General features: G+C 48.5%; 11 protein-coding genes across 11 annotated transcripts; 6 read left to right on the plus strand and 5 right to left on the minus strand.

Moving 5' to 3' along the window:
* Nucleotides 1-527: 527 nt before the first annotated feature.
* HD556DRAFT_1448169 (uncharacterized protein) lies at nt 528-1,232 on the minus strand (the record flags this gene model as incomplete). Its single annotated transcript, XM_041307384.1, has 2 exons — nt 528-1,077; nt 1,159-1,232. The coding sequence occupies 2 exons, from the start codon at nt 1,230-1,232 to the stop codon at nt 528-530; spliced, it is 624 nt and encodes a 207-aa protein (XP_041155286.1).
* A 542-nt stretch (nt 1,233-1,774) lies between these two features.
* On the plus strand, nt 1,775-1,966 carry HD556DRAFT_1245795 (uncharacterized protein; the record flags this gene model as incomplete). Its single annotated transcript, XM_041298560.1, has 1 exon — nt 1,775-1,966. The coding sequence occupies one exon, from the start codon at nt 1,775-1,777 to the stop codon at nt 1,964-1,966; it is 192 nt and encodes a 63-aa protein (XP_041155287.1).
* A 22-nt stretch (nt 1,967-1,988) lies between these two features.
* Nucleotides 1,989-2,890, plus strand: HD556DRAFT_1434184 (UMP-CMP kinase; the record flags this gene model as incomplete). The annotated part of the gene is made up of 6 exons (XM_041305300.1): nt 1,989-2,067; nt 2,126-2,182; nt 2,233-2,471; nt 2,527-2,653; nt 2,701-2,765; nt 2,819-2,890. The coding sequence occupies 6 exons, from the start codon at nt 1,989-1,991 to the stop codon at nt 2,888-2,890; spliced, it is 639 nt and encodes a 212-aa protein (XP_041155288.1).
* A 3,699-nt stretch (nt 2,891-6,589) lies between these two features.
* HD556DRAFT_1405886 (uncharacterized protein) lies at nt 6,590-8,598 on the plus strand. Its single transcript, XM_041303986.1, has 4 exons — nt 6,590-7,190; nt 7,267-7,486; nt 7,543-7,885; nt 7,942-8,598. Exons 1-4 carry the CDS (start codon nt 6,861-6,863, stop codon nt 8,210-8,212), a joined length of 1,164 nt encoding a protein of 387 aa, XP_041155289.1. The 5' UTR covers nt 6,590-6,860; the 3' UTR covers nt 8,213-8,598.
* HD556DRAFT_1530178 (cytochrome P450) lies at nt 8,599-11,066 on the plus strand. The gene is made up of 13 exons (XM_041309444.1): nt 8,599-8,875; nt 8,937-9,033; nt 9,088-9,224; nt 9,274-9,399; nt 9,448-9,697; nt 9,747-9,872; nt 9,925-10,027; nt 10,081-10,170; nt 10,226-10,260; nt 10,313-10,359; nt 10,409-10,531; nt 10,581-10,610; nt 10,665-11,066. Exons 1-13 carry the CDS (start codon nt 8,694-8,696, stop codon nt 10,855-10,857), a joined length of 1,539 nt encoding a protein of 512 aa, XP_041155290.1. The 5' UTR covers nt 8,599-8,693; the 3' UTR covers nt 10,858-11,066.
* A 1,008-nt stretch (nt 11,067-12,074) lies between these two features.
* HD556DRAFT_1530179 (uncharacterized protein) lies at nt 12,075-12,915 on the plus strand (the record flags this gene model as incomplete). The annotated part of the gene is made up of 2 exons (XM_041309445.1): nt 12,075-12,526; nt 12,579-12,915. 2 exons carry the CDS (start codon nt 12,075-12,077, stop codon nt 12,913-12,915), a joined length of 789 nt encoding a protein of 262 aa, XP_041155291.1.
* A 76-nt stretch (nt 12,916-12,991) lies between these two features.
* HD556DRAFT_1276741 (uncharacterized protein) lies at nt 12,992-14,976 on the minus strand (the record flags this gene model as incomplete). The annotated part of the gene is made up of 3 exons (XM_041299240.1): nt 14,814-14,976; nt 14,683-14,752; nt 12,992-14,631 (listed from the first exon to the last, which is right to left on the minus strand). Exons 2-3 carry the CDS (start codon nt 14,696-14,698, stop codon nt 12,992-12,994), a joined length of 1,656 nt encoding a protein of 551 aa, XP_041155292.1. The 5' UTR covers nt 14,699-14,752; nt 14,814-14,976.
* A 1,471-nt stretch (nt 14,977-16,447) lies between these two features.
* Nucleotides 16,448-18,582, minus strand: HD556DRAFT_1405918 (uncharacterized protein). The gene is given in 11 exon segments (XM_041303987.1): nt 16,448-16,470; nt 16,526-16,762; nt 16,815-17,042; nt 17,094-17,268; nt 17,323-17,502; nt 17,553-17,615; nt 17,679-17,732; nt 17,835-17,972; nt 18,370-18,389; nt 18,400-18,428; nt 18,564-18,582. The coding sequence occupies 9 exon segments, from the start codon at nt 18,373-18,375 to the stop codon at nt 16,457-16,459; spliced, it is 1,095 nt and encodes a 364-aa protein (XP_041155293.1). The 5' UTR covers nt 18,376-18,389; nt 18,400-18,428; nt 18,564-18,582; the 3' UTR covers nt 16,448-16,456.
* Nucleotides 18,583-18,934: 352 nt separating this feature from the next.
* On the minus strand, nt 18,935-20,770 carry HD556DRAFT_1500116 (EXS family-domain-containing protein; the record flags this gene model as incomplete). Its single annotated transcript, XM_041308939.1, has 4 exons — nt 18,935-19,771; nt 19,826-20,047; nt 20,096-20,296; nt 20,349-20,770. 4 exons carry the CDS (start codon nt 20,768-20,770, stop codon nt 19,201-19,203), a joined length of 1,416 nt encoding a protein of 471 aa, XP_041155294.1. The 3' UTR covers nt 18,935-19,200.
* A 98-nt stretch (nt 20,771-20,868) lies between these two features.
* Nucleotides 20,869-21,773, plus strand: HD556DRAFT_1405923 (uncharacterized protein). Its single transcript, XM_041303988.1, has 3 exons — nt 20,869-21,067; nt 21,121-21,342; nt 21,395-21,773. Exons 1-3 carry the CDS (start codon nt 20,917-20,919, stop codon nt 21,694-21,696), a joined length of 675 nt encoding a protein of 224 aa, XP_041155295.1. The 5' UTR covers nt 20,869-20,916; the 3' UTR covers nt 21,697-21,773.
* Nucleotides 21,774-25,941, minus strand: HD556DRAFT_1405926 (tRNA synthetases class I-domain-containing protein). Its single transcript, XM_041303989.1, has 12 exons — nt 25,676-25,941; nt 25,434-25,615; nt 24,657-25,364; nt 24,393-24,608; nt 24,246-24,337; nt 24,098-24,196; nt 23,919-24,045; nt 23,704-23,870; nt 23,376-23,651; nt 22,892-23,324; nt 22,618-22,839; nt 21,774-22,564 (listed from the first exon to the last, which is right to left on the minus strand). The coding sequence occupies exons 1-12, from the start codon at nt 25,695-25,697 to the stop codon at nt 21,875-21,877; spliced, it is 3,234 nt and encodes a 1,077-aa protein (XP_041155296.1). The 5' UTR covers nt 25,698-25,941; the 3' UTR covers nt 21,774-21,874.
* Nucleotides 25,942-26,418: the final 477 nt, after the last annotated feature.

Raw genomic sequence — 26,418 nt, forward strand, 5'->3', positions numbered from 1 at the left:
AAATGGGTGCTGTATTTCATATCTATTTAGAATGCTCTTGCGAAATGACTCGGTAATACGAAGGGACTTCGTAAACGTAACATGCCTTAAGATACTCGGGACAACTCTCAATAATAAATGTAGATCAGCGCCAAGATATAGTATTTTCGAGAATGAGTGGAGGACTATATCACACTGTCAGGGTCAATCTCGTTTCAAACGTTGTGCGGAGATAGGGGCGACGGATGTATAACTTATACTGGATTTGCCGACACAAGGCATCGCGGCTGTGGGCGTCGGAAATGGGACATGTGGAAGAGGAGTAAAAGAGAGAGCCCAAGGTCTGTTTGAGGCGTGGAGGCCTATGAACGTTCCTTGTGGCACCACAACGAGCTCTGTTAGGGAAGCATGAGCTGACAGTTCCCTCGTCGACATAGTAAAGTGACGTTTGCATTATCGATTGTTGAGATCGAATTCGACGGCCGGCAGCACTTTATTGGGCTGTACGTAAACAGGTCCGTGCTAAGGACAAACAAAAGGATCAGTTTCTAGGATTTTGCTTCCGAATCGAGATAATGGTTGGAGATATACACACTTTTGCAATCGAGTTTCTGCCCCTCAGACAAAACAATGAGGCAAGATTGCAGGCCCTTCAACCACCACTGCCTTTCGAGCCAGGAAAGGGAACATCGATCCCAGAAAGACTGAAATATATGATTGAGCTTGTCATCCCATGGGTTCAGACCTTGTAAGAGATGCATAATCCAGTTTTGACGGGCGTACTTGAGAGCGCCGGAAGCTGATTGACTTTGGTTTTGTGCTTCGTTTGCGAAGGTCATAAAAGATGCTATAGCATGTCCGATCTTCATGTCCGCTCGAAAATATATCCTAGAGAGGTGCTGACTTGGATGTCCTAAGGACAGTAAAACCGGAAACGCCAATGAATCTGGCAAGCTCTTGAACTGCTGGACTGCTTGGAAAGTTGGAAGTAAAGTCGATTCTGGGACAATGATATATTCGTCGATGACTTCCAACGTGCTTGAGAATTCTTCCATGTTCAACCAGACAGAAGCCGCGGGAGTAGACTGCCATGCTTTGCTATCGGGTATTTGCAGCCACTCTTGTGCGTGTAGGGTCCGCAGCCAATGCTGTCCACCCGGGGTTTGCAACCATTCCTACCCGCTCGGGATCCGTAGCCATTCTCGCATGTCTGGAATCTGCTGCCATTCCTGCTGCCCGAGGTTTGCGGCCATTTTATGCCCGCTCGTGGAATGGATGGATGAATGGATGGTGATAAAACGCAATCGAAGAACAAGCGGATACTCGTCTGATTGTAGACCAGGGGGTAAACGAGGCTGCCGTAAGTGCTGAGGCTAGAATTTCGACTTCAGGGCTGTTGTGAGCTGTCGGAGTCATACTATGTCCAGTATGCTGTAGCCTCACGATATATCAACCCTCTTGTTCGTCCCTTTTCTTTGATTTAGAAACTTTAGGAATTTTTCGATGTCATGATCAAGTAAATGGTCCAGTGTTACTGCACTCAAGGAATTTACAAAGGTTAATTGATGGAAGATTAGCTCCGTTTCCTCGTGCAGTAGACGGCCACTCAACATGCCATGATACTCCTTTGGTAAATTCGCCTGAGAATCTTCCTAGCGCAATCCCAAGAAGACATAGTCATTATGTAGAGCAGAAGGAAAGCAGGTGCTGATTCCTGAGTAAAAAAATTGCATGATTATCAAATGTCATTACTTTCGCAAACAACTCTGAGTCTAAGACGTCTTCGAGTTGGGGCATGCGCTATAGCTATAAGGAGCCGCCGTCAACACGCAAGGGCCCCAATCCTCTTCTCTTTCTCGGTCTGTCTCTGGCTTCATTCGGCGTCTTCTACTACATCGTCAAACGTCGAGAGACAGCTTATCCGGCATCGAAGCAACCTAGACAACACGACAACCCTCTTATTCCCCCCCGACACCGAGATCAGTAACCTCAATACAAATCAATCCAACATGGCAGAATCCACGTCCTCGCCTGTTTTTGACGCCGAGAAGGTCACCGTCATTTATGTCCTGGGTGGGCCCGGAGCTGGCAAGTTCCCACTCAGAAACCAATCGTCGCGCATACGGTGGTCTGATCAGTGTCATAGGGAAAGGCACGCAATGTAGCAAGCTCGTTGACGCGTTTGGCTTTTGCCATCTATCTGGTTAGACCTTTTCACCTCTTTATCAAGGCTGATGTGAACATTGGACCCAGCTGGAGACCTTCTGCGTGAAGAGCAAAACCGAGAAGGGTCTCAATATGGTGAAATGATCCGAACATACATTCGAGAGGGTACTATCGTCCCATCTCATGTCACCATGAAGCTTCTTGAGAATGCTATGACCGAAGAGATGAAGAAAAAGACGGGAGATGGGTGGGTGGATGGTAGGGGTCGATTCTTGATCGATGGCTTCCCTAGGAAGATTGATCAGGCTATTGGATTCGATGAAACGGTGCGAGAGGATGTTGCTCGCTTCACCATGCCACGATACTGATTTCAGGGTCCAGGTATGTCTTGCTTCATTGGTCATCTTCTTCAACACATCGGAAGATGTGATGCTTCAACGCCTGCTGGAGCGCGCAAAAACCAGCGGACGTGAAGACGACAACGTCGAAACTATTAGAAAGCGTTTCCGTATGTGATACCTGCTCTTGCTTTTCCTCAGCTTACAACGAAATTAGGCACATACAACGAGCAAACCATGCCCGTGATAGAACATTACAGGACGCTGAACAAGGTTGCAGAGGTGAGCAAAGGCTTATATTTATCTTGCTCTGATGCTCAGCTCTAGATGTGTAGATCGATAGCACGGCGGCGGTCGAGGAAGTCTATCATGCGGCGTGTGCTACTGTTACCAACCTGTTTTCTTGATTTATACCCAGAATACCTCCTTAGACATCGAAATCCGAACACTTTTTGTCTGCAACTACGAGCGCTGTTGGGGTATCGCTAGTGCGCTCTCAAAGTAAACTCGGGACCTTGTTATGTCACTCCCAAGTGTAGAATTGAATGCTAACTATTCTTAGTTCATTTCACAGCAAGCACGTAACGCATTGGTTACAACCATTCGTGTTTAGGTACCACCGGGTTCTCAATCGCGAACTACATGCCGCTACCTTTTTTTGAAAGAAAAAATGCAGTTCATTGTCTTCTCAGGATTCAGCGCCGTCCTATCTCGATGCTCCGATGATGACAACGTCGGAGGAGAATTGTTGACACTGTTTTCTATGTTTGCTCAATTTTGTGTCACCTAGTGGCACACGATGCCAAACATGACTCGCGCTTGAATGTTCGGGCCTACCTTACGGTGAAAAATGGCCTACTCTCAACCCACTTGTGACAGACACCTAAGTAACTGGACGCTGGCCTTGCTTGGCTGACTTTCAAGTGCATGGGAACCAGCAGGATCGCGGAGTCTGCACGGAAGACGCGGAATCGATAGAGCTGTCCTTTCTTATTGGCCTTATCCCTTGCACATTTCTTAAGCAAGTCCACCTCGACTATAGTGCTTGACAGCATTAACCTCCAGTAGAATGGCACGGGCTGGACGGCTCATTACTAGTACCAGACGATCCAAAAAGAACCCCCTCGTTCGGACGTTCGAAGCCCATGAAGAAGCGGTGGTCGCAGTCGCAGTCTTCCCCGATGGACGACGTATGGTGACGGGCTCGTTTGACAGTACGCTTTGTTTGTGGGACTTGACAGACGGCGTTTGGTTGAAGAGCTTGGAGGGGCACACCAGCGAAGTGAGTGGCTTAGCGGTATCACGAGATGGCCAATTCATCGCGAGTGGCGGCACGAACGGAGAGCTAATCGTCTGGCACGGAGACACTGGAACTCGTAGCCGAACCTTGGCCGCTGATTCGATGTGTTTGATCAGTTTAGATTTTTCTCCAGACGACAAAATACTGGCAACTTGTTCACATGATGAAATGACGAAGCTCTGGGGGACAGAAAATTGGCAACTTCAAGGAAGTCCCATCACTTGTTGTGTGGCTCCGTATACTCAATCAATCGTCTACTGGATTCGCTATTCACCATCTGGTGAACATCTTGCCATCGCGACAGAGAATGATATCCAGATATGGAATCCAAGCACGAGGAAATGCATTACAGCTTTCAAGGCTCATGCAGCAATCGAAAATGCTTACAACGGCCCACTCCAATGGACACCGGATGGGAGACGCCTTCTCTCGGCAGGTTCAGACCTTGACCCCAATATATTGGAGTGGGATACACTTACCTGGCAGCAGGTCGGTGATCCCTGGAAGGGCCACCGTGCCAGCATCAATGCCATTGCCACTAATACCTCTGGCACTCTTGTCGCCTCCTCATCTGATGACGAGGACGTCCGCCTTTGGAAGCTTTTGGACCGGCAGACTATTGCCATATTCAAGCACTCCCGCGAAGTAATGTGCGTCACCTTCACCCTCGATAGCAAGCATGTCCTCAGTGGAGGCCATGATGCCAAGATCTCCCAGTGGAGAGTACCTCTGGACGCTTTGCAGGGGGACGAACAAGAGCTACAGCAGGTGAGTTCACGTTTATTATCTGCTCCGTTACCTCATCTCATGTCTTTTGAAAGGCTCGAGACGCCGAACTAAATGTACGTGTGCGCCCTAAACTCGCATAATGCAATTGGAGCGCGGATTATGATCATACAGATTTTCGCTCTACACACGGCAGCTCGTGGTGCGTGCCTCGAGGGGAAGCTGGAGGACGCTGTGAAGCTCCTCACGAAAGAGATCGATGCTGATCCTAACAAACATATCCCCTATGCCAATCGTTCTTTTCTCATGTCGCGATTATGTGCTTGGAAAAATGCGCTTCGGGATGCAGATCAGGTCAGATACACTAACCCACGATGGCCCTCAAGTAGGCTAACTATGATCGTGACTTAGTCCATCGCCATTAAGCCCTCGTTGACAGGTTATATCTCGAAGGGTATTGTCCTCTGCAGGAACAAGCAGTTTCAGGAGGCAACCACAGCGTTCGATATTGCGTTTACGTTTACGAAGAAAGATTCGTCTTTGAATCATCTTCTTTTCTTGATCAAGGCAGGTCACATTCTTTTCACACAATCTGCACTTTCTTACGACTTTCAGGTCATTGCGCTATTCAATGCAAGGAAACATGATGAAGCGATACAACGCATTGGGGAGCTATCTCAGGCTTCTACTCTCTATAATGATCCCATTCCTTCTCGTATCGTTGAGGTAAGTATTGTGCCTCGGTCAGTGCCAGGTTCGGCTGCTGACACTAATTTTCTGGGTTTTCGCACATCAGGCGTATCTACATGTCGAACTGGGCAGCGTTGCGTTGAATAATACCATTTTTGGACCCGTTCCGCCGCTTTGCCCGCACAAATTAGCTAGCGCTATTGATCACTTCACTACCGCTGTCAACGCTAGCTCTTTCTTTTTTGGATTACCAATTCATACCAAATACGAGGTATTCATCGAGGTGCGTTGATATGATATAACTGAAAATCACTTTCATCCTCGACTCCGTTGTTTGCAGCTCTTCGGGTGGGACCTCAAGTCCTTGTGGGAAACCGCGAATAAGCAACTGTGTCATGCACTCTTGCTGGCTGGCGAGCATAGAAAAGCTTTCAAGTTATTCTATTCTATGATAGACAAATGTGACGAGCCTACAAAAGCCAGCTTACGGACTTGGTTCACTGGTAAGTCTCTAACAATGTCACATATGCTACTGTCTTCAACCGCCCCCACTCAGAGTATATATGAAGCGTGCTCCATGTTGCCAGTACAGATGGAGCCATCACCACGAATGGTTGCTTGTGCATTTCGGTGAACAATATCTCATACTTTTCCTCCCGCGGTAAAGCGATCTGGCAATTCGATAGTTACTGGATAAGTACGTAGCGCCATCTAAAGTGGCAGAACCCGCTACCCGACTTGCCCTAGTGTACCAGGTTTCCGCATTTTTCCGTTACCGTCTGATCCTTGCTGGCGCAGCGGGGGCGAAAGGCTTGTGTTCGCTTACCCTTTACAAGGACACCAATGTGCGATTTCAAACGCTTTCTCAGCTGCGAGAGACTATCACCTTCATCGTATTCAATATTGTGACAGCACAACAAGCGCATCAAAGGCTTCCGAGCAATGGTTTGGCGCAACGAACTCGAAAGATGAATTTGCAAATTCGACATCTGTTGACTCGTATCAGAAAAATCATCATAACTATCTGTAGGCCTGTTAAACCCAACGTCGCCTTCTGGTCAACTTTCAGCGCGATACTCGTCAATTACTTGAGAACAAGCTGATCGACGATCCTGCGAATACAGGGTGCACATACCCTTAGATGTATGGTCGATGATCCTATCCAACAATTCATCCTTGGTGCCCACAAAGCACAGACCATGCCAAGACGCTATGGCTTCCAAGGAAGTCCTGGACATATGCTCCGCCTTTGAAAACAACGATTGCGATAATTTAGCCACGGCTTCGTATGCACCCGGCTGCGGAAGATATTGAGAATGGAAATAGCTCTCCTCCTGCGACGGTCTTCTAAGTTCTTGATGACAAACAGAGTCTAGATCACTAAATACTCCGTGCAACAGTCCAAAGATTATCGCCTGATATTGCAGAAGTGTCCGCACTCATCAACATATCTAATATGCAGTCAACTAGATCAGATGAAGAACTAAAGCTTACTGCAACCTCACAACATGCAGTATAATCGCAATAACAAACTGCGTAGCTCGACAACTCAATGAGAATGCCCAAGTGCCAAGCCATGCAAAGAGCACGCCTGATTAAACAGCTCAACATCAGACGAGAAAAGGACGATACGAATCCCAGAAGCTTGGCCGACAAACGACATGGTAGTTCACGAACACGTGACCGCGTTAAGTCGCGACTTCAATCAAGAAGTTATACTCTTCGGCCCCGCCACAATCATGATTGAACCTACTCCCATTATTGACCTCACTACCCCCGGAGCTGCAAGAACGTCATTAGCAGAACATTTGATCACTGCCAAGAATCTTCAGGCTACACTGGACGATGCAAAATCGGGACTCCGAATAGTTAATGCTCATGCTGAGCTGTCCACACATACTTGGGATGGCATTGAAGAATGGGTTGGTGAAGATGGCACTCTGGGACTCAAAGATCCTAAGATTGTTGAGAGCGACGTACAAGTTCAAATCGTGCGTGTTTTACCTGTCTAAATCATGCATGGTGACTTATTTGCCGTTTCAACGTTCAACCGTCGATCCTGAATAGTCTTTCCTAAGGAAGCTCAAGTTTCTTTACCTGGAACAGAATGCCAAAGATAAATATGTCAAGACCATTGTCAGTGACGATGCCCCGCTGGTGACACCTGCGCTAAACGAGGAACTCCGAGTACGGAATGAGGAGAAGAAGGCTGCGCTACGTGAGCACAAAGCGAAGCTAGCAGAAAGAAGGGACGATCTTCGAGCACTTTCTGGATTCGTTGAAGAAGGCATGTACCGTAGAATGTTGCATTTGCGTGCGCTTCATGCTAAACAATCGACGTAGATTACAAGAAAGCACAAGCCCTCACTCTCCAAGCATCCACGCTCTCACAAAAGATACTCGATGCACGTCTATCACTTACTCGCTTGCGACAGGCCCACCCCCATCCTCGGTTAACAATAACCACAGCGAACCAGCAACTTGATGGCCAGGTAGAAGAGATGCAAGCACTAGACGCGGAACTTGCAGATGCACACGAGAAGATTGCTACTGTACGAGAGCGGATAAAAGTTGGGACGGCTGACGTTGAAAAGCTGAGGAGTGTTAGAGCAGAGGTGGAAAAGGCTGTGGAAATCGGCGCGGGTGAAAGAGTGGAAGACGGAAGAGTGACTGAACTGTATGATTGGTGCGCAACTTCTAACGTGAGACTACTTATTTCTGACTCTTTCTGATTTCACGCAGGTTCTCAACCACGACCTTAACCTATCATGCGCTCGTTTCACTTCTCTCTGCGCACAGTGAGTCTGACAACGAGCTGCGCCTCACCTACCGCGTGCATGAGCGTGAGGTATGTATAACGCTGCTATTCATACCTAATACGCGCCGCTTGGCTGAGGCACGAGTGGAGGGCGTCGAGGAACACGTAATCGGAGACGTAGTGGATGCACACGTCATGGAAAACGATGTGTCTGGGCTTGTATGGGCTGTGCTTGCGAGAGCAAGGGCCACATAATACCATCCCTATCGTGACTGGTCATTCCTCATTGATACAGGAGGGACAATATTGTCCACGCGACAATCACTTACTCCTGCGAGCTGTCCATTACCTGGGAGTTAACATTCACGACCGCTATCTAGTAGACCGCGGCTAGCCATATACGACGGACTGGGTGACAATTCAGATATGACTCTGCAACGTTTAGGTTGAGCCGGGCTGCGGTCAGCCACACAGAAGTTAACTTGTTCTTGCATTCGAATGAGTACGGCGTGCCCCACGAGAGTGTCTCCTGGCTGTTATTCGCAGGAACCCGGTTTTCTCCTCCGACCAAGTGCGCGCTGTCTGGGGTCAATGTTTGTTGTAGTATGTAGGCCGAATAGTATCATATATCAATGTGCTAGGTGGCACTAGCGATGGCCATTGTGACTGTACTTGGTAGTACAAAGAGCTTCATCCAATCCTTCTTTACTGGTGGTGACACCCTCAGCTATCAACCATGATACAGCTACCTGACTTGTGCATCTCTGACAACACGCAACTTGTCCTCAATGCTGTGGCTTGTCTTGGTGTTGTAGGAATACTTGTTCGGGCTTACCGTCATAAAACGGAGAGCCAGCTTTCTCTCCCACCTTCCCCTCCCACCTGGAGACTTTGGGGGCACTTCCTGCCGTATCTCCAGTAAACTTTCTAGTTCGACCTGTTGACTTTCGATTGCTGATTGTGTCTTATCGCTGATAAGCCCATCCCTCGTGATAGCGGGATGGATTGAAAAGTACGGTCCTCTGATCACCATCCGGTCAAAATTTGAGCACATCGTCATTATTGGCCGCTACAAGGTCGGTCCCTACATGCTGAATGGCCCTCATCTAGGCTTTACATTTTTGTTGCAGGCAGCCATTGATATCATGGAGAACCAGGGCAAATTTACAGCCGATCGTCCTCGCATGAATCCTGCTGGAAAAATGTTTCACGGCGCAATTAGTATCCCGTTTGTACATTTTGGGGACAGGTTCCGTCGGATGCGTAGGTTAGTGATCTACTTCCCCTCGCCTACCTTAATTTTCAACATGATCCAGAACACTTCATCCGCATCTCCAGCCTAAAGCAGCTGAGGCCTATCAACCTCTGCAGATGTCGCACGCGAAGAACACAGTTCTCAGCATTCTCGACGATCCATACAACTATCATAACCACGTGATAACGTGAGCACTTTCGGCTATGATTGTACTTTGCTTACAGATGGTTTGAAGTTATGCTGCGACGACAATCATGAAAGTTGCATATGGAAGAAGTGTGCCCACATCTGCGACCGATCCGGAAATGGTTGAACTCAGTCGACGCATCAAGATGTCAAGAGTAGCCCGGCATCCTGGCACGTACCTAGTAGACTGGATCCCGTGGCTCGAATATCTTCCTTGGTATGGACGAGATTTGAAACGGTCATTTGAGAGTACCAAGAAACTCAACATTGATCGGCTGAACCGCGTGAAAGAGCAAATGGTGTGCATTTCCTTCACAATCTTTACTTCGTCTCTGAGCCACTGTACAGCAAAGTGACAAGGACATCGGTCCTTCGTTCGCGAAATATATGCTAGAGAATATTCATCTCCATGGTTTAACAGAAATTGAGATGGCCTTTCTTGGCGCCACCTTTTTTGTAGCTGGATCTAGTACTGTGAGGTTTTGTTTGTTGCCTCCGGAAATATGTGGCTGAAATCAGGCAAAAGACTTCTGCGGCAATATCCACGGTACTGATGGCAGCCGCATGTTTCCCCGAGGAGCAAGCTCAAGTTCAAGCTGAGCTTGACATGATCATCGGAAGGCACCGAGGTAAGCTTGATTACCTATTGCAGTGCTCTAATTCGATCGTATCTGCACAAAAGCACCAACCTTTGCCGACCAAAATTCTCTTCCTCGCCTGCAAGCATTCATCTCCGAGGCTTTGAGATGGAGACCGCCTTTGCCTACCGGTGGTAGGTATCATCTTCCTTTTTGTTTTATCCCTAAATTTCAACATGCACACTGCAGCATTAGCTCACCGAACAACCCACGACGTGATTTGGGCAAGTGCTCTTTGAATAGCTTATTGCACGGATAGATGATCTGGCCCATCAGGAAAACTATCGTATTCCAGCTGGGACCACATTGTCCGCCGACCACTGGTAGGCATCATGCTTCAAAATACGAAGGATCTAACGGTTACTGCCTTAGGTCCATCTCTCGAGATCCAGATGTCTATCCAGAGCCTGACACGTTCAAACCTCAGCGCTGGATTGACGACCAATATCGCCTAAGAGACGACTTAAAAAATTTCGTCTTTGGCTTTGGTCGGCGGTAAGCACCGTCTTTCAGTTGTTCATTTTTTCAATGACATTGCTTTTAGCGTATGCCCTGGTCAACATGTCGCGAACAGGTGAAGTTATTCTTCCGCGCACATTGTCTTCCGAACTGACTTTGATCAACCCAGATCGGTGTTCATCAACTCGCTCCTAACCATGTGGGCCTTCCAGCTCACTTTGAATCCTACGAAGCCGTTGGATGACAGGGGATTCATGAACGGGGTTATGTCAATTGTTCCGCCATGCGCAATTGAGTTTGAGAGGAGGATTCCAGAATCGGAGCTCAGGCACATGATGCAGCATTATCCTCAGGATACATGAGAAGCCTTGACGCCTAGATGGGTCAGGGAGACTACGAAGAACTAGTCCCAACGAATCGCCAATTGAACATATTGGTGCATCCCTCGACTTGCAGTCTATTTTAATTATGCCTTTCATGCGATTTTGAACTGTACATTATCATCGTCGTGTATATCATCTTAGACAGACCTCATTTGAATAAAGCAAAACATATGATGCAACAATTTGCAGCAGTGACTTGAACAGACATTGAGCACTGTCACTGGCAGGTACGGTATGTTCCCATATGCACTTGCACCTTTTCAAGGTTGAATGTTGAATATTGAATGGTCAGCTGACGATGAAGAGGATCGACTCATAGATGAACAAGAAGTCGACATTGAACATCTCTGCATCATATAGCCAGGCTCCACCACTTGGACGGCAGCATAACCTTCCACAGTCATAGCAGTACATAGTGAGAACTGGTCCCCTCGGACAAAGATGACTTCAAATTGGTATTATCTACTGCGAAACTTCCGTCTGACAACTCGAAAAATTTATGGTATCAAACCATATGCATACTATTCCCCGTTATCAGTTCGATTAGGAGGATGGAGTCTGCGGAAGAGATAAGTGTATGAGTCTTTCTGGGGTATATAGGAGGTAGGGATATGATCAGGTTCGAGTGCTATCACTCAGCTGCAGTGTCCAGACTGGAGATTTCAAAACATGGAACCCAATATGTATAAGGCGACATTAGTTGTTGCTACTCTCACGTTGAAATACACACACCTTAGCATATTTCTGCCCTTCAGATAAGACGACAAGGCAAGACCGCAGACCCTTCAAACACCACTGCCGTTCGAGCCAGGAAAGGAGGTAACGATTCCAGAAAGTCTGGAATATGTGATTGAGCGTGTCATCCAGTGGATCTGGAGCACGCGAGAGATGGGTGGCCCAGTTTTGACAGGCGTACTTGAGAGCGTCGGAAGATAATTGACTGTTGTGCTGTGCCTTGTGTGTGAAAGTCATAAAGGTGTTTATGGAATGGATGATCTTCCTGTTTGGTGGACGATTTGTAGTGGAATGAAGCTGGTAGTTTAACGCAAGGAATGCCGGGAACATTAAAAAATCAGGCAAGGTTTTAAACTGCTGGATTGATTGGAAGGTTGGTAGTGAACACAATTCTGGAATAACAACAAACTCGCTGATTGCTTCCAACGTACTTGAGAATTCGTCCAGAGCCAACCAGACAGATGCTGCAGGAGTGGATTTCCACGCTTGGCCATGGGGTGTCTGCAGCCAGGCCTGCCCATTCGGGGATTTCAGCCAGTCTGGCCCGTCCGGGGACTTTGTCTGAGTCTGTACCCAGTTCTGTCCTGCCTGGGTCTGTAGCCAATTCGATCCTCCATCGGTCCGCAGCCAACTTTCGCCTCCCTTTGTCCACAGACAGCTTCGTCCCTCAGTCTGCAACCAGCTTTGTCCTCCCTCAATCCGCAGCCAGCTTTGCCCTCCCTCGGTCCACAGCCATCCTTGTCCTTTCTCGGTCCACAGCCAGCTCTGTCCTGCCTGGGTCTGCAGCCAATTCGATCCTCCCTCAGTCAGCAGCCAGTTCTGTCCTGCCTGGGTCTGCAGTCAATTCGATCCTCCCTCGGTCAGCAGCCAGTTCTGTCCTGCCTGGGTCTGCAGTCAATTCGATCCTCCCTCGGTCAGCAGCCAGCTTTGTCCTCCCTCTGTCCACAGCCAGCTTCGACCCTCAGTCTGCAACCAGATTTGTCCTCCCTCGGTCCGCAGCCAGCTTTGCCCTCCCTCTGTCCGCAGCCAGCTTTTTCCTCCCTCGTTCCGCAGCCAGTTTCGTCCTCTCCTGTTCTGCAGCCAGCTTTGTCCTCCCTCTGTCCGCAGCCAGCTTTGTCCTCTCTTACTCTGCAGCCAGCTCCGTCCTCCCTTGGTCCGCAGCCAGCTTCATCCTCTCCCAGTCCGCAGCCGATTTTGTCTTACCTGGACCTGCACCCAGGCTTTCATGTCAAGGTCCCAGACCCAGGCCAGCACTGGTGTCAGCAGCCAGTTTTTCCCTTCCTGGGTCTGCAGCCACTCTGACCTGTGCTCCATCTGTGGCCGGTCACCCACTTCCGAAGACTCTGAATAGTCCGAAGAGTCTGACACGGATTGCAATTCAGGCATTTGCTGGGCATCCCAGGCCAATCCTCCCTTGGTCTGCAGCCACTCTCTCCCGGGTATTCAGCCAGGATTCCCCGTCAGGGGTGTATAGCCAGGTATCCCCATCCACAGTCTCTAGCCAAAATTGTACATCTGACCTGCAATCACCACGAAGGCATAGCATGCCAATAAGAATGGACGCCGGCTTGTGTTCCCGAACGAAGAAGGCTAATTCGTTGTTTAATCTATGGGGGTCCCCAGGACTCGTTGCATGGGTCTGCATCTTCAGCTCTGAAAGCGCATCCAAGAGAGCCGTGCTTTTAGGAATCTCCCTCATCATCAAGCGAAGAGACGAATCAGCGAGTAGTGAGTGCGGTGATGACATTTCATGTACTTGAAGGAGGCTGCAGTTTGAGGGGTCGGAGACATAGTCACGAATGGACGAGTGGTGAATATTCACGGGAAGAATGCTATCTATAGGGATATCCACAACAGACCGTAGCTGCATCAGTGTTGTCTGCACATCTCTGCCTAAACCAGATCCAAGAAGTGATGAGATTTGTGAGATGGGAAGAGGGTCTGCGAGGGCGGCGACAATGGACAAGTGCATGTAAGCACGCTTGGGGTCGGCACATGTGGAGAGGATACAGTCGTATAACTTGAACACCTCCGTTCCTGGTAGCAGCTCACTTGTCAGCTTGAGCATCAGCTGCAACCGATCGCTGGGATCCTTGTCTTCATCATCAATAATAAACTTCATCATCGTAGACGCCACGATGAAACGTCTGCCCGCTCGGCTCGCCAGCTTCACAAGATCATCCGTCGATGGCTGAGGGAAATCTGGATGGCGACTTCCTAGCTCTTCGAAGGAATGCTGCAAGAAAGTGCAGATGTCCTTGTCAACGTCTGCGCCGTCCAACGAAATGATGCCACCCTTCCCAGAAGTTTTCACGGGTATCTCGCGCACCAACGGGCACACCTCTGCGTTCTGAAAGGCTTTATAGATGTGGGATTCCAAGCGACTTGTAAGCAGAATATGGGTCACAGGAAGGTCAGGCTCACGAAGAGCCTGTGCGAGGGAAAGGATGAGATCGGTAAGCTCGGGTTCAGATGTGCATTCATCAAGCGCATCGACAACAAATATCAAAGGCTGACACCCGCGCAATCTGAGGTGAAGCCCACGGAGAGGTTGAAGAAAGAGCTTCTCCATCTGGTCGCAGACAGGCGTGTCTGGGTCTAGTAGAGCAGGATTGTTGCGGATCGCTCTGCTCACATCCTTCCGGATGCTTGGAAAATTGGTGGCAAGCTGGTAGACGAGCGTCGCAAAGAAATATCCAGCCGTGCAACGTTTGGTGTGCTTGCGCGAAAAAAAGAATGTTCCTGCTAGCCGTTTTTCGACGTTCGTCTTTTCGGTCACTTTCATACCTTTCATTGTTTCAGAAACTGTATACGCAACGGCAGACTTTCCGACACCAGCCGTGCCATGCAGCCAAATGAGTTGATTCTTATCTGGGTTGTCCAGTAGTTCGTGGATGTATTTGAGGAGATCAACCCGGGTCCCTTTCAAACATTTCGGGTGGGGCAGACGTTCACGGGAGTTGTATTGGGCACCTTTGACAGCAACCTGGGAGAGTTTCTCCCAAATTCCTTCAAGAACTATTAAAGAAATTGGAGAGCATGCAAGAGATAAGAGATGGGAGCACTGACATCGATCATCACTCATTGACGAAGAACGGTTGTGGTATGCGAGATACAGTGAACCAACTGAAAGTATTAACTGGGTTGGAGGGTGCCGTTAGAACCCATCCAACCGATGGTTAACTTGAGAGGCGACGTACGAATGTTTGAATCGAAACTTGGGCTTAGATTGCGCAATGACGAAGCTGTCGAGTGATCAGTGTAAAGCGTGATTTGAAATTGAATGGTTGAATGGATGTTTCAATCTATAGAAAGCTCGCTAGATCAACGCTAGATCGTGATTGATAGGATTTGAAAGGCGAATGCTCAGCGCTGCAGCGAGCGCTCGTCTGGTGGCGCTGTGGTATTGCCGACACGTTGTAGGAACGTTATAGCTCGCATATGTAGCCTTTACAGCACAGCACAACAGGCTTGGAAAAGTTAATATTGGTGGCGCAGCTAATGTCGTAAAGCCTTCTGGCATTTTCAGCGATCGAGTAGCCTGGTGTACTGAGAGTCACTGCAGTGACTGCACCAACTAGTGGTGACTACTAATACCTCCGAAGTCTCCTGGGGTACCAAGTCAATCACACTCTAAAGCGCATGTCACACTATACCGTATTGAACGCTGGCAGAGTCAAAGATCCATGTCTGACATTTGAGACACTAACAGTGATGATGATAGAGATAGAATTGAAACGCAGTAAGTAAATGACGACGAACTCGGATCGATACTGCAATGCACCGGCTAGGCGGCGATCATGCTGGCGAACTTGTGCTGGAGAATGCGATAACATGCGACGAAGAGTGACAGCTATGGAACGTGAAACAAGACTCAGAGAAACGAACAAGAACAAGACAAGAGCAACGAACGAGATGACAAGATTTGAGACAAAAGAGCAACGAACGAGACGGTGAGATTTGAGACGACGAGATGCGAGAATATGATTTAAAACGCGCCGAAATACCCTTCGGCAGCCTGAACAAGAACAGATCGCAAGTAGGCGAGACGATTCTCAACTCTGGCACACAAGTAGGTGCTGCATACTGCTGGGCTCCTCAAGAAAACATTGATGAGGGTGATCTTGTCAGCTGGTACAATCCCCTCCTCATCCCGTATGGAGGCCAAGGCCTGTGATCTTTCATCCGCCACCCGAGTTTCTTCAATTGATGCCTGAAGCGTGTCCGCCAGGCGGTTAATGGAACTTTGCAGGTCCATGAAGGCAGCGCTGCTTTGCTCCTCCTCGGTCAATGTCATAGTTAAGAGTCGGTACTGAACGGTACAGATAATCACGGCAGTTACAGCTAAGAGGATCTGCCTTCGCTGATGAGTAGTCATGGTCAGGAGAGATTATTCAAGTTGAAACTCCGTCACAAGCTCCAACACACATACATAGTTGTTCCACGTTGTTCTAAATCATGAAATAATGTGCTTACCTTTTTGGTTGGAGATTATATGTACACTGACCCTTTCTTACTCAGTCTACTCCGTAGAGTCAGGGAGTAGAAAATCCAAGTTGTGTTTTACCAACTTGCATGACATCTGAATTGAGCAATCCACCTCGCCTGAAAGTAATACGCGAACCAGAGTCAGAGTCATATGATATGCAGTCAGTCTCCAGCAAGATATTCTCAATAAACGTCACGCTGTGCGAGTGTGGAATTCATATATATCAATCATTTCGCTCTTTCATACTATCAGTAATGTACATCCTCCTTCGCATAGACATACAGGTGCATATAAGTTTTGTATACATAAAGATATTAGCAAGGGTTTCAAGCAGGCGCATCCGCAGTTTAACGTTCAACGCTGACCGTCTACAAGAACATGTCAGACAAGACTAACGAGTAACATGTCTAAACAGGTACTCACAAGCCTTGCTCTCGTACTTGCCAACACCGACGATGATGTTTTGAGGCTCCTGGGCCTTGCCAGAGAGGTAGTTCTCAATGATGCTCTTGGTGCCGCTTGCATAACGAGTCTGAGCATCGAGGGTGGTGCCAGAGTAATGGGGTACCATGCCGTTACCGCCACCAAGGGTGTTCTTAGCCGTGCGCAAGACGTGGTCTTTGGGTGCGGGCTGGACGTTCCAAACATCACCGGCGTAACCTGTTGGCATGTGAGCTCAATGTACAGATATTAGGTGGTGGGGGTCACGAACCGTTCAGGTGACCACTTGCAAGGGCAGCAGCTACGGCGTCCTTGTCACAGATAGCACCACGAGCGGTGTTAACGAGCCATGCACCCTTCTTGAAGTGTTTGAGAAGCTCAGCGTTGACGAGGCCGAGTGTACCCTCGTGCAGAGGGCAGTTGACAGTGATGACGTCGCACTGCGAGACGAAGTCCTTGAGGTCCTCGACGCGACGAGCGTTGACGGCCTTACCAGCAGCTGTAATACATGAGTCAAGCTGTATAAAACCGTAAATAGTGTGGTACAAACCTTCAGGCAGGGGAGCGTAGTCGTAGTAGAGGAGCTCCTTGCAGTCGAAAGGAAGCAGACGCTGGAGGACACGGTAGCCGATACGACCAGCACCAATGGTGCCAACGACCTTGCCCTCGAGATCGAAGGCATTGCGAGCAATGTCAGAGACCATCCAGTCTCCACGCTCGATCATCTAAGGATGGAAAGCAATTAACAGAGGGAAGCGCACGTTAGCGGGTCATCATACCTCGTGTGCTGGAACAAAGTTCCTGACGAGGAGGAGGATAGACATCACAACGTGCTCAGCGACGGAGACGACATTGGATCCTGAGACCTCCAAGACCTGAATACCATGTTTGACAGCGGTGTTGAGGTCGATGTGGTCAGAGCCAACACCAGCGGTGACACAGAGCTTAAGGTTCTTGGCCTATCAGGAGTATAAATGTACCGTTCATATTGATAGCTCAACGATCATACCTTTGCGATCAAGTCACCAGTGAGGTACCCGGGGTGGAATGGAGTCGTGATCAAGATTTCAGCCTAAAAAGGAAAGTAAGCACACGCGAATATATATACAGTAGTCACGGTAGGGCTTAGACTTACATCAACGATGTGCTTCTGGAAGTCGCTGTCAGGGCCCTCTTTTGATTCCGAAACCTACACGAATGAGTAGATTAGGCGACTGCGTAAGTATGCCAAGAGAAACCTTGACACGTACAATGTACTCGTGGCCTTGAGACTCAAGCCACTTGCGGATACCGAGCTATACGGAAAGCTTGAGTAAGTCTGTTTGAGATAATCCAGATTCTCAATGAGACGAACCTGGTTCTCCACAGTACCAAGGAGACGGGGCTCGCTCGTAGCAGCATTACCGCCCTTGTAGAGGATAGCTAAGATCTAGAAGCGCAAGCGCGTCAGATCTTGTGATTGATGACAGCGAATTCATCACTACCTTCATGACTGAGTTTCTGAGGACTGAAGGAAGATGTGTAGTTAGGAAAGTGGGTGGAGAATGAGTCCTTAAGTCGACCAAAGTCCAGGATCTTTATAGGAGGAGTGCGGGGTGTAAGCGGTCCTACTGCAATAGGAAAATATGCATCAGCTGACACTGTGTGGGCCTACCATTCTTTGTGCACATCATGGCTCTTCCGGTTTTGGCCTCTGATGAAGCGATCCGTCCATTTGGCAGATGGCGCCCTGATGGGGATCACGTGTGCCTACCCGGTCACGCCCAATGATTGGCCAAAAATAACACCCTCCATAATCCATTATATCGCGTCCCGGAAGAAGGCGCTCGCATGGTAGCCTACGGTACCAGTTGGAGAATTGATGCGGACGGGATCGGAAGAAACCATTGTTCACTTACCACGGCGGACGTCTGAGTTCAACAACAATATTTAGTAGAATTCAGTGGGAGATGCGGACAGATCCTGGGATGTTAGCAGTCAGCCCCATCTCACGTTCAAATGAAACACTCCTTGCCTGACGCACACACACTCGGGTGGACTTGTTCAGAGATCATATCAGCTTTACACGAGCGTCGGAGCACCCCGGTGGGATCCCCAGCATGGGAACTCCAATTTTCTTTGTCATTTTTAATATGTGACATGAGAAAGGGAGAACAAGTTCATGAATTGGTCAGTTAGAGTACAAGCAGCCTCCAGTCAGCCTCCAGTCTACTCCATCAGACTTTGTTGTCGAGCAACGCTCGTTAGGTTAAATTTGATGTTTCGATGGGAACGTCTACTTGGCTCGATCGGAAGTGGTTTTGACGTTGTAACCAGTGAATAATGAGCTGGACCCACTTGCCGAGTGGGACCTATGTGTGAACATGGACTGATAATTGCTGAGTGCTATACTATGAGCTGTTCCGTTAGTGTATTGCTATGCACCCTGTTTAGTGAACCCGATTACTTACAATATAAATTGTTATCCAGCTGGGCGTTTTGATGCGAACACATAATCATCATCTATAGGATCAGAACGGTTTGATGGCATTGCCGAGTGGGGCATAATGTATTAATATCTATTTGTAATTGCTGGATGCTATACTATGAGCTGTTCCGTAAGTATATTGTTACGGGCCCTGCCTAGTGAACCCGATTACTCACTACAATGCAAATCCTTATCCTGAGTGTTCTGATGCAAGTACATAATCATCATCCATAGGGTCAGAACGGTTTGAGGGCATCAACTCCACCTCCTCTGATGCAGTTCTGATTGACATAATCTGAGATTTGTGTTGTGCACTCTTTGCGACCTCCCATTCCACCCGAAGGAAGACCCACATCCATCGTCGAAAGACTTCCGCAACCTCAAGCCAGAGCATAAGAACGCTTCCTTCCGACTGCGAATGCAGATGACTTGATAGTTTGATTGACCATGTCATACGGAGCACGAGGTTGAAGAACATAACCAGGGGGTATACCAGAAGCGGGTAGAGGAGCACTGGTCGAAGTCCATAAGGGTATGACTGATGACGGTGTATTGCGCCACCAAGAACCTGGTGGCCGGAAGGTTGTGTGACAATATGTGCGTCGGAAGACCCAGCAATGGAAGAAGTTTTTGAATGGAGAGATGGGAGCACAAGGGGTCTTCGCGACTCCGCAGATCGCGATCTCAAAAGGTTGAGACCCCAATCATTGGTTAAATCCCACCAGAAGGAATATAGAGAGTTCACGGCCGCGGCTAGAAGCCTAAATTGACGTAGCAGATCACTTGGCGACGACAAATTTATGAACCTTGCTTACCATAGGCGAAATAATGGATGTTCCCCATGCCATGGCTCTCGCGTGACCAATTCACCCTTCACCTCCGCGAGCTCCAGCACCACAATTCTTTGAGCGGCAGAAAGGAATATCACCGGGAACGAGGATGCGTATTTGAGCGCATTGAAGAGGGGTCGCTTGCTGGTGTTGGTAGGAGACTGGTACTCGATCAAGCACTGGCGGAAGCGAATTATATACGGTAGACTGACTCCTGTGAGTACAGATTTTCACACACGGGGGAGTGGTGCGTACCTCATGAACGTTGGAAGTATCCACTGAGAGAGGCCATCGAGGTGTGGGGGAGACACAAGACTTCCACCTGGAAGTAACATGCAAAGAGAAAGCCAAACGTCGCCAAGGACTTTTGCAAATGAGGTGAACACATCTGCGAAGACTACATCCGAAAAATACACTGGACTATCCATTGAAGAGAATAGACACCTTGCAGCGCTCCTGTTGAAGATTATTACAGCGCTATCATGAAAAGACGTAAAAATACTCTTACTGGAGGAACATATCTCTCTCGCGTTTTTGGCACAACTCAAATGGGCATATGAGAGTTGTTAGCACACCCAAAGAGCTCAGGGCAGGGATATATTTGAAGGTATCCACCAACATAGTGTTCGAGTGAGTGGCGAGTCTGAAGATGGACCATCCAGCAAAACACCAAGTTGCATATCCTGCGAATAGACGGTATACAGGCATATAAGACAGTCGTGGAGACGAAGATACTCGTGAAGACGAGGAGTTGGTAGGCAAGAAGGTACGACCAGAGGACAACTCTAGTGCTGACCCTGCATCAATCCCAAGTAGGTGCAATCCATGGAGGTTGGTCGCCCATCCTAGTATGCCCAAGCCGATCAAAAATAGTACGCGAAACGGGAGGGGAAAAGAGGTAGAGAGCGGGATTGCATCACCCAGATCCATTCTATAGATTAGAGTCGCAAAGCATGGAAAGAACAGACGATACTGCTGATACTGCTGCGGGGGTCAGTGCAAAACGCAAATATTCCGAATCCGTTCAACAGTAACCACTGTGCCACGTGACATTGACCCCTTCTACTCCAACCATCATGGCTGAGAAGGCTGGCGCATATGGCACCAAGGCTGCCGACACTGATTTCAGGAAGAAATGGGATAAGGAAGAATACGCTGAACGGGCGCGGAAAAAGGACGATGAAGAACGGACCAGAATGCAAGAAAATGAGGAGCGCATGAAACAAGGTACGCCATATCCACAGCTGGCTTTTCAGGCCGGGTACTACTTCGTTATACAGGCAGGAAACCGCGCAAGGCCCCAAAGGAGGACCTTCCGAAGCCGACAGAGCTCATGAAACGTCGAGAAGCCTCTCTCGAACTGGACAAGAATCTCGGAAAAACCATGGTTGTGCAGAATCCCGGCGCACGAGGGCCGGGGCAGCCTGGTTTCTTCTGTGAAACCTGCAATCGAAACTACAGGGACAGCACAGGTTATTTGGATCACATAAATAGCAAAGCACGTATGTCAACACAACGATCGCCAATTGTGTGTATCTTTAAACATAGCCATAGATCTCAGGAAACTTGGTCAGACGACCCGCGTGGAACGATCTACCCTCGCACAGGTTCGCGCTCGAATAGCATATCTACGGGAAAAAACCAAAGAGGCATCATCCGCCAAGGCTTTTGATTTTGACCAGCGGCTTGCAGAGGTCAGGGCGAAAGAAGATGCTCGGCGAGCCGAGAAGAAGGCTCAGAAACAGGCTCAAAAGGAGGAAGCTCGTCTTGCACTTGTCAAAGACACTGTCATGGATGGTGATGATGAGATGTCGAAGCTCATGGGCTTCGGCGGCTTCGGATCCACCAAGAAATGATCATCTGTTGATACCCACACAACTTCAAATTGTATCTGTAGCCACAACACACTGTATCATCACACCTGTCATCACTTCATCAAAACTTGCGTCTTCGCATTCGCCGACCTAATTGCTCAGCAGGTAATGTACAAATTCCGCCATATGGTTCTTGTCTACTTCTAGCCTTCTGAAATTATTATGCCCGAACCAGTGACAGCACGAACTTGACGTCTGCTACCTCCTGTTCCTCTTCAATCACGAGTTCTCCACCATTTCTAGTCTTCACGTCAGCAGGCACGCTACGGATGGTCTTCTGAATGACTTCCGCGTGCTCCTTGAGGGCGTCTTGCAACTCTGCCCCCGAGCCCTCTTCAAAGCAGTAGTACACGTTCAGATCATCAGTGGCTTGTAGCCCAGCCTTTTTCCGAAGCTTCTGTACCCGGTTGATGACCTCTCTCGCAAGCCATTCGCCCATCAGCTCCGGGTGGACTTGGATATCCAGTCTGACCACGACGTCATTATCGGTATGGGTTGCATACTGGCCTTCAGAAGCGGGTGGTAACTCGAGGTAACGTTGCACGGTCAGGTCACCAGCGACTAACTCAATGCCATCAACTGTGAGCTTCCCTGAGTCAACGTATGCCTTGACATCGGTGGTGGAAACATTGGGAAGCGCGTTCTTGACGCGTCCGAGATCCTTGCGCAGTTTACGGCCTAGCGTGGCCCAATCTGCGACAGCTCGGTAGCCAATGCCGCATGCGGCCTCATCGGTGGTGAACACCACGTCGCGTACGTTAAGCTCTGACTGGATGTAACGTTGCAAAGACTGTACATCGGCAATGTACTGCTCCTCGGGATGGAAGATAAGGAGTTCTCTGAGAGGCGTCTGTGTGTCATAGATTGGTTAAAGTAATTCTCATAATGGTGAATAAAGCTTACTTTCAAGGACAAGTTATGCTTCTCCCGGATATACCGAGTAAGATCGATTACAGCTTGCATGCGCTTCACCTGGCGCTCGATCACCTCATCGAAGTACTCTTCCTTGACATCGGGGAACATGAGGAAGTGAACTGATCGCGCATCGGGAACGGAAGGATCCTCCGGGATATATTCACGCAGAGTCTGATATAGATTCTCTGTCATGAAAGGCGTGTACGAAGACTAGCAGAGCATCAGCATGGTCAGTCGTGGTATTTTCATGTGGAACACGCACCATAGTCCTGCAAAGGGTGAATAGTGTCTCGAAAAGCGTGTTGAGGGCGGCAATCGTGTCCTCTTTACCATCCTCGCCCTTCAATCTTCGCCGATTGAACCGGATATACCAGTTCGTTAGCTCGTCGATAAGATCAAGGAGTCGCGGCAAGATGGTGTAGAGCCTGTAAGCCTTCATCTCATCCTTCACGAGTTTGATAAGAGATTGACACCGAGCAAGTATCCATCGATCCATAACGTTGTTCGAGACAGGCGCATGTGGGTTGTACATGAACTGCACGCCAGTGGTCTTGTTAAGAAGCGTCACTTGACCAATGAAGAATCGGACGGAGTTCAACCAGGGAAGAAGAACGCGAGAGATAACATCCCGAACACCTTCTTCACGGAAGCGCAAGTTTTCACCCCGCACAATGGGAGAGTTGACCAGAAACATCCTGGGACGAAGTAAGCTTTGAAGTAGCACATATTACTGAGTTGACACCGACCTAGTAGCGTCCGCACCATATTGGTCAAAGATGATATGAGGGTCGGGATAATTTCTAAGACTTTTGCTCATCTTCTTGCCATCGGCAGCGAGCACGAGACCGGTGACAATTAAATTCTTCCACGGTGCAGTGCCGAAGAGATGAGTTGAGAGAATGAGCAACGTGTAGAACCAACCCCGAGTCTGATCAATACCCTCTGACACGAAGTCACCCGGGAAGTTCTTCAGGAAAGACTCTTTATTTTCGAATGGGTAGTGTGATGATGCAAATGGCATACTGGAATGATCCCATTGTTAGTGTGGTTTGCAGGATTGGGGAGCCGAGTTACCTTCCAGATTCGAACCAGCAGTCAAAGACTTCCTCCACGCGTCTCAAAACGCCCTTGCCCATCTTCGAAGGAATAGTCAGATGATCTATTTTTTCGCGATGAATGTCTGTGAGGCCAACAACACCAGTCAGCTCCTCGAGTTCGGCGATGGAGCCGATGCAGACAACCTGTCTTCTTATCAATTCACATCCATGTTGAAAAATCCTGACACTAACCTCTTCATAGTCGTCGCTAACCCACAGAGGTAACGGTGTACCCCAGTACCGGTTTCTAGATACATTCCAGTCACGCGCATTTGCTAGCCAGTTTCCAAATCGACCGTCCTTGACATTTTGGGGCACCCTGATAAACAGAATTGGATCAACATTTGCAGGGAAGCGGACGGTGCGCTCACCATAGTGTGTTCAGGTTGTTGGTAACAAGCTGGTCTACGATAGGTTGTACACGGATGAACCATGACGGCACAGCACGATAGATTAAGGGTGTTCCTGATCTGGGGAAGAAGTCAGCGTACCGATCAATGTCCCGTCAAGGGGCCCTACCGCCAGCAGAACGGATAGGAATGCTTGATGGTCGATTGCACAATGAGACGACCTTTCGCCTTCAAGACCTTCATGACTTCTTTATCTGCAACCTTGAAACCAACGGTGAGCACCGCTAAATAGTTGGATCAATGAACGATGACAAACTTTGATGTACATGCCCTCGAAATCGGTAACTGGCTTGGTGAATTTGCCAGCGTCGTCTAAGGGACATGGAGCCATCTCTCCAGTATAAAGGATACCATTTTCGATAGCAACGCGAGCGTCATCTTCACCGAATGCCGGGGCTTGCTGTACGATACCTGTACCGTCCGTCGCGGTAACATATGTATCCACAAGCACGCGAAATGCGCGATCTTCATACTGAAGGATGGTCGGAAACTGCACGAAAAAAGGAGGTAATTCACATACCTGTTCTGTAAAATACTCGAAGAGCGGCACATATCTCCATCCCTTCATTTCGATACCCTTGTAAGATGCTAGTTTCTTGAACTTTGCTTTCTTTGGATCTTTATAGAGAGTCCCAAGAAGTTGATCGCAAAGTATATAATTTGTGTTGTGTTCTTCATCGTGAATCTTGATGTAAGTGAGCTCGGGATGAACGCACACTGCTAGATTAGATGGGAGGGTCCATGGGGTAGTCGTCCAGGCTAGAAGCGATGTGCTAGGATCTTCAACTAGCGGGAATGCGATTGTGACTGCAGGATCGTTTACATCCTTGTAGTCTAGCCCTGCTTCGAAGTTCGAAAGTGGGGTGGTACATCCTGTAGAATACGGCATGACACGCTGGCCACGGTACACCATGCCCTTTTTCCAGAGCTCCGAGAACGCCCACCACTCGCTTTCCATGAAAGGCGTATTTAGTGTTTTGTAGTCGTTGTCAAAGTCAATCCATCGACCCATGCGCTCGACGGTGACGCGCCAATCTGACGCGTAACGCATGACGATGGCACGACATTCTGCATTGTATTTTTCGATTCCCATAGCCATAACGTCATTCTTGCCAGTGATCCCGAGTTTCTTATCGATCTCATGCTCGACGGGGAGACCATGAGTGTCCCAACCAAATCGACGCGTGACATGATGGCCTGTTACATGGGCATGTCGAGTGACTATGTCCTAGATCAAGGAAGCGGACGTTAACAGATCGGCCAACGATAAAGATCAGATATTACTGGAATTACATACCTTGATGGTACCCGCGAGAAGATGACCATAGTGAGGCAGACCAGTCGCGAAAGGAGGACCGTCAAAGAAGACATATTCTGGCTTGCCTTCTGATAGCTTCAAACTTGTCTGGAAAGCATCTATCTCACGCCAGTAAGCGATGACCTTCTCCTCCTCCTTTGGAAAGTTGAATGGTTGGGTTACTAGTCCGAAAGACACTGATAAGCAACATAATGTACGGGCGTAGTCACCAAGCTACGCACTGTCTTGTTTTGGGAATGACATCCTAGTATCTCGACTTCAGCAATAGTGTGGTCTGTATGAGTGACCCTGTCGCGATGAAGGCGATTCTTTTGAAGTGATATCTTGATCTAAAGTGTGGCTCGAGTTTCGGATTATGACTCGGATATCAAAACCAAACACAGCTGTGGGTATGTGTGTCACCAAGAAAAGTATATCATGGGCTAGCGCTCGCAAAAAACGGCTGAACAGTGTAGATTGATGGATGTACCGATCAATTCAATTCACGGACATCGTTATATCGTACTACAATCTTGTAACCCCTTCGAAAGCAAAATTTTGGATCCCGCGTCGATGACTTTCGGCAAACAGCGACTGAGTCACTTCAATCTGAATGGGCCAAGACTCGGAGTTCTCTCGTCAAAACAAAGAAGCTACGAACTTCGACGCAATATGACTGCGGCGAAGCTTGGTGAGTCACTGGATTATCCACCCAAGTTGTCAAATTTCTGAGTCGTTGCCGCAGTTTCGCGCGTCATTGAGCCCTCCAAAAGGCTTAACATTCGGTATTCAGTGACTGTCGAGCCACCATGGCTACATTTCACGACAGGATGTCGTTTGAGGTTTTTTTGACATCTCTCTTTTCCAAGTTCATGTTAACACCAATGGATCTATGTGCAGTAGTGCTCTCAAAGTTTCGATGTGTTTCGACCTCAAAAATGTCATGCTTGAAAGCTTGAAATACAACTTCCGGACCATTTCTGTG

This window comes from Suillus plorans, assembly GCF_016647745.1.
Source record: "Suillus plorans strain S12 chromosome Unknown HD556scaffold_72, whole genome shotgun sequence".
NCBI lineage: Eukaryota > Fungi > Basidiomycota > Agaricomycetes > Boletales > Suillaceae > Suillus > Suillus plorans.

Bases quoted from the DNA above. Each gene is read 5' to 3' on its own strand.
- HD556DRAFT_1530178 (XM_041309444.1), top strand. From the start codon at position 8,694: ATGATACAGCTACCTGACTTGTGCATCTCTGACAACACGCAACTTGTC. The intron at 8,876-8,936 runs GTAAACTTTCTA...ATCGCTGATAAG, and splicing joins CACTTCCTGCCGTATCTCCA to CCCATCCCTCGTGATAGCGG. The intron at 10,532-10,580 runs GTAAGCACCGTC...CATTGCTTTTAG, and splicing joins GTCTTTGGCTTTGGTCGGCG to CGTATGCCCTGGTCAACATG.
- HD556DRAFT_1405918 (XM_041303987.1), bottom strand. The intron at 17,733-17,834 runs GTATCCGCAAGT...TCATTCGTGTAG, and splicing joins CAAGCTTTCCGTATAGCTCG to GTTTCGGAATCAAAAGAGGG. The intron at 17,503-17,552 runs GTATGATCGTTG...TACTCCTGATAG, and splicing joins CTGGTGACTTGATCGCAAAG to GCCAAGAACCTTAAGCTCTG.
- HD556DRAFT_1405923 (XM_041303988.1), top strand. From the start codon at position 20,917: ATGGCTGAGAAGGCTGGCGCATATGGCACCAAGGCTGCCGACACTGAT. The intron at 21,068-21,120 runs GTACGCCATATC...TTCGTTATACAG, and splicing joins TGAGGAGCGCATGAAACAAG to GCAGGAAACCGCGCAAGGCC. The intron at 21,343-21,394 runs GTATGTCAACAC...ACATAGCCATAG, and splicing joins TCACATAAATAGCAAAGCAC to ATCTCAGGAAACTTGGTCAG.
- HD556DRAFT_1405926 (XM_041303989.1), bottom strand. From the start codon at position 25,697: ATGTCATTCCCAAAACAAGACA. The intron at 24,338-24,392 runs GTTTGTCATCGT...GTTGGTTTCAAG, and splicing joins TCGAGGGCATGTACATCAAA to GTTGCAGATAAAGAAGTCAT. The intron at 23,325-23,375 runs GTCGGTGTCAAC...ACTTCGTCCCAG, and splicing joins TATGGTGCGGACGCTACTAG to GATGTTTCTGGTCAACTCTC.
- HD556DRAFT_1405886 (XM_041303986.1), top strand. From the start codon at position 6,861: ATGGTAGTTCACGAACACGTGACCGCGTTAAGTCGCGACTTCAATCAA. The intron at 7,191-7,266 runs GTGCGTGTTTTA...GATCCTGAATAG, and splicing joins GCGACGTACAAGTTCAAATC to TCTTTCCTAAGGAAGCTCAA. The intron at 7,487-7,542 runs GCATGTACCGTA...CAATCGACGTAG, and splicing joins TTCTGGATTCGTTGAAGAAG to ATTACAAGAAAGCACAAGCC.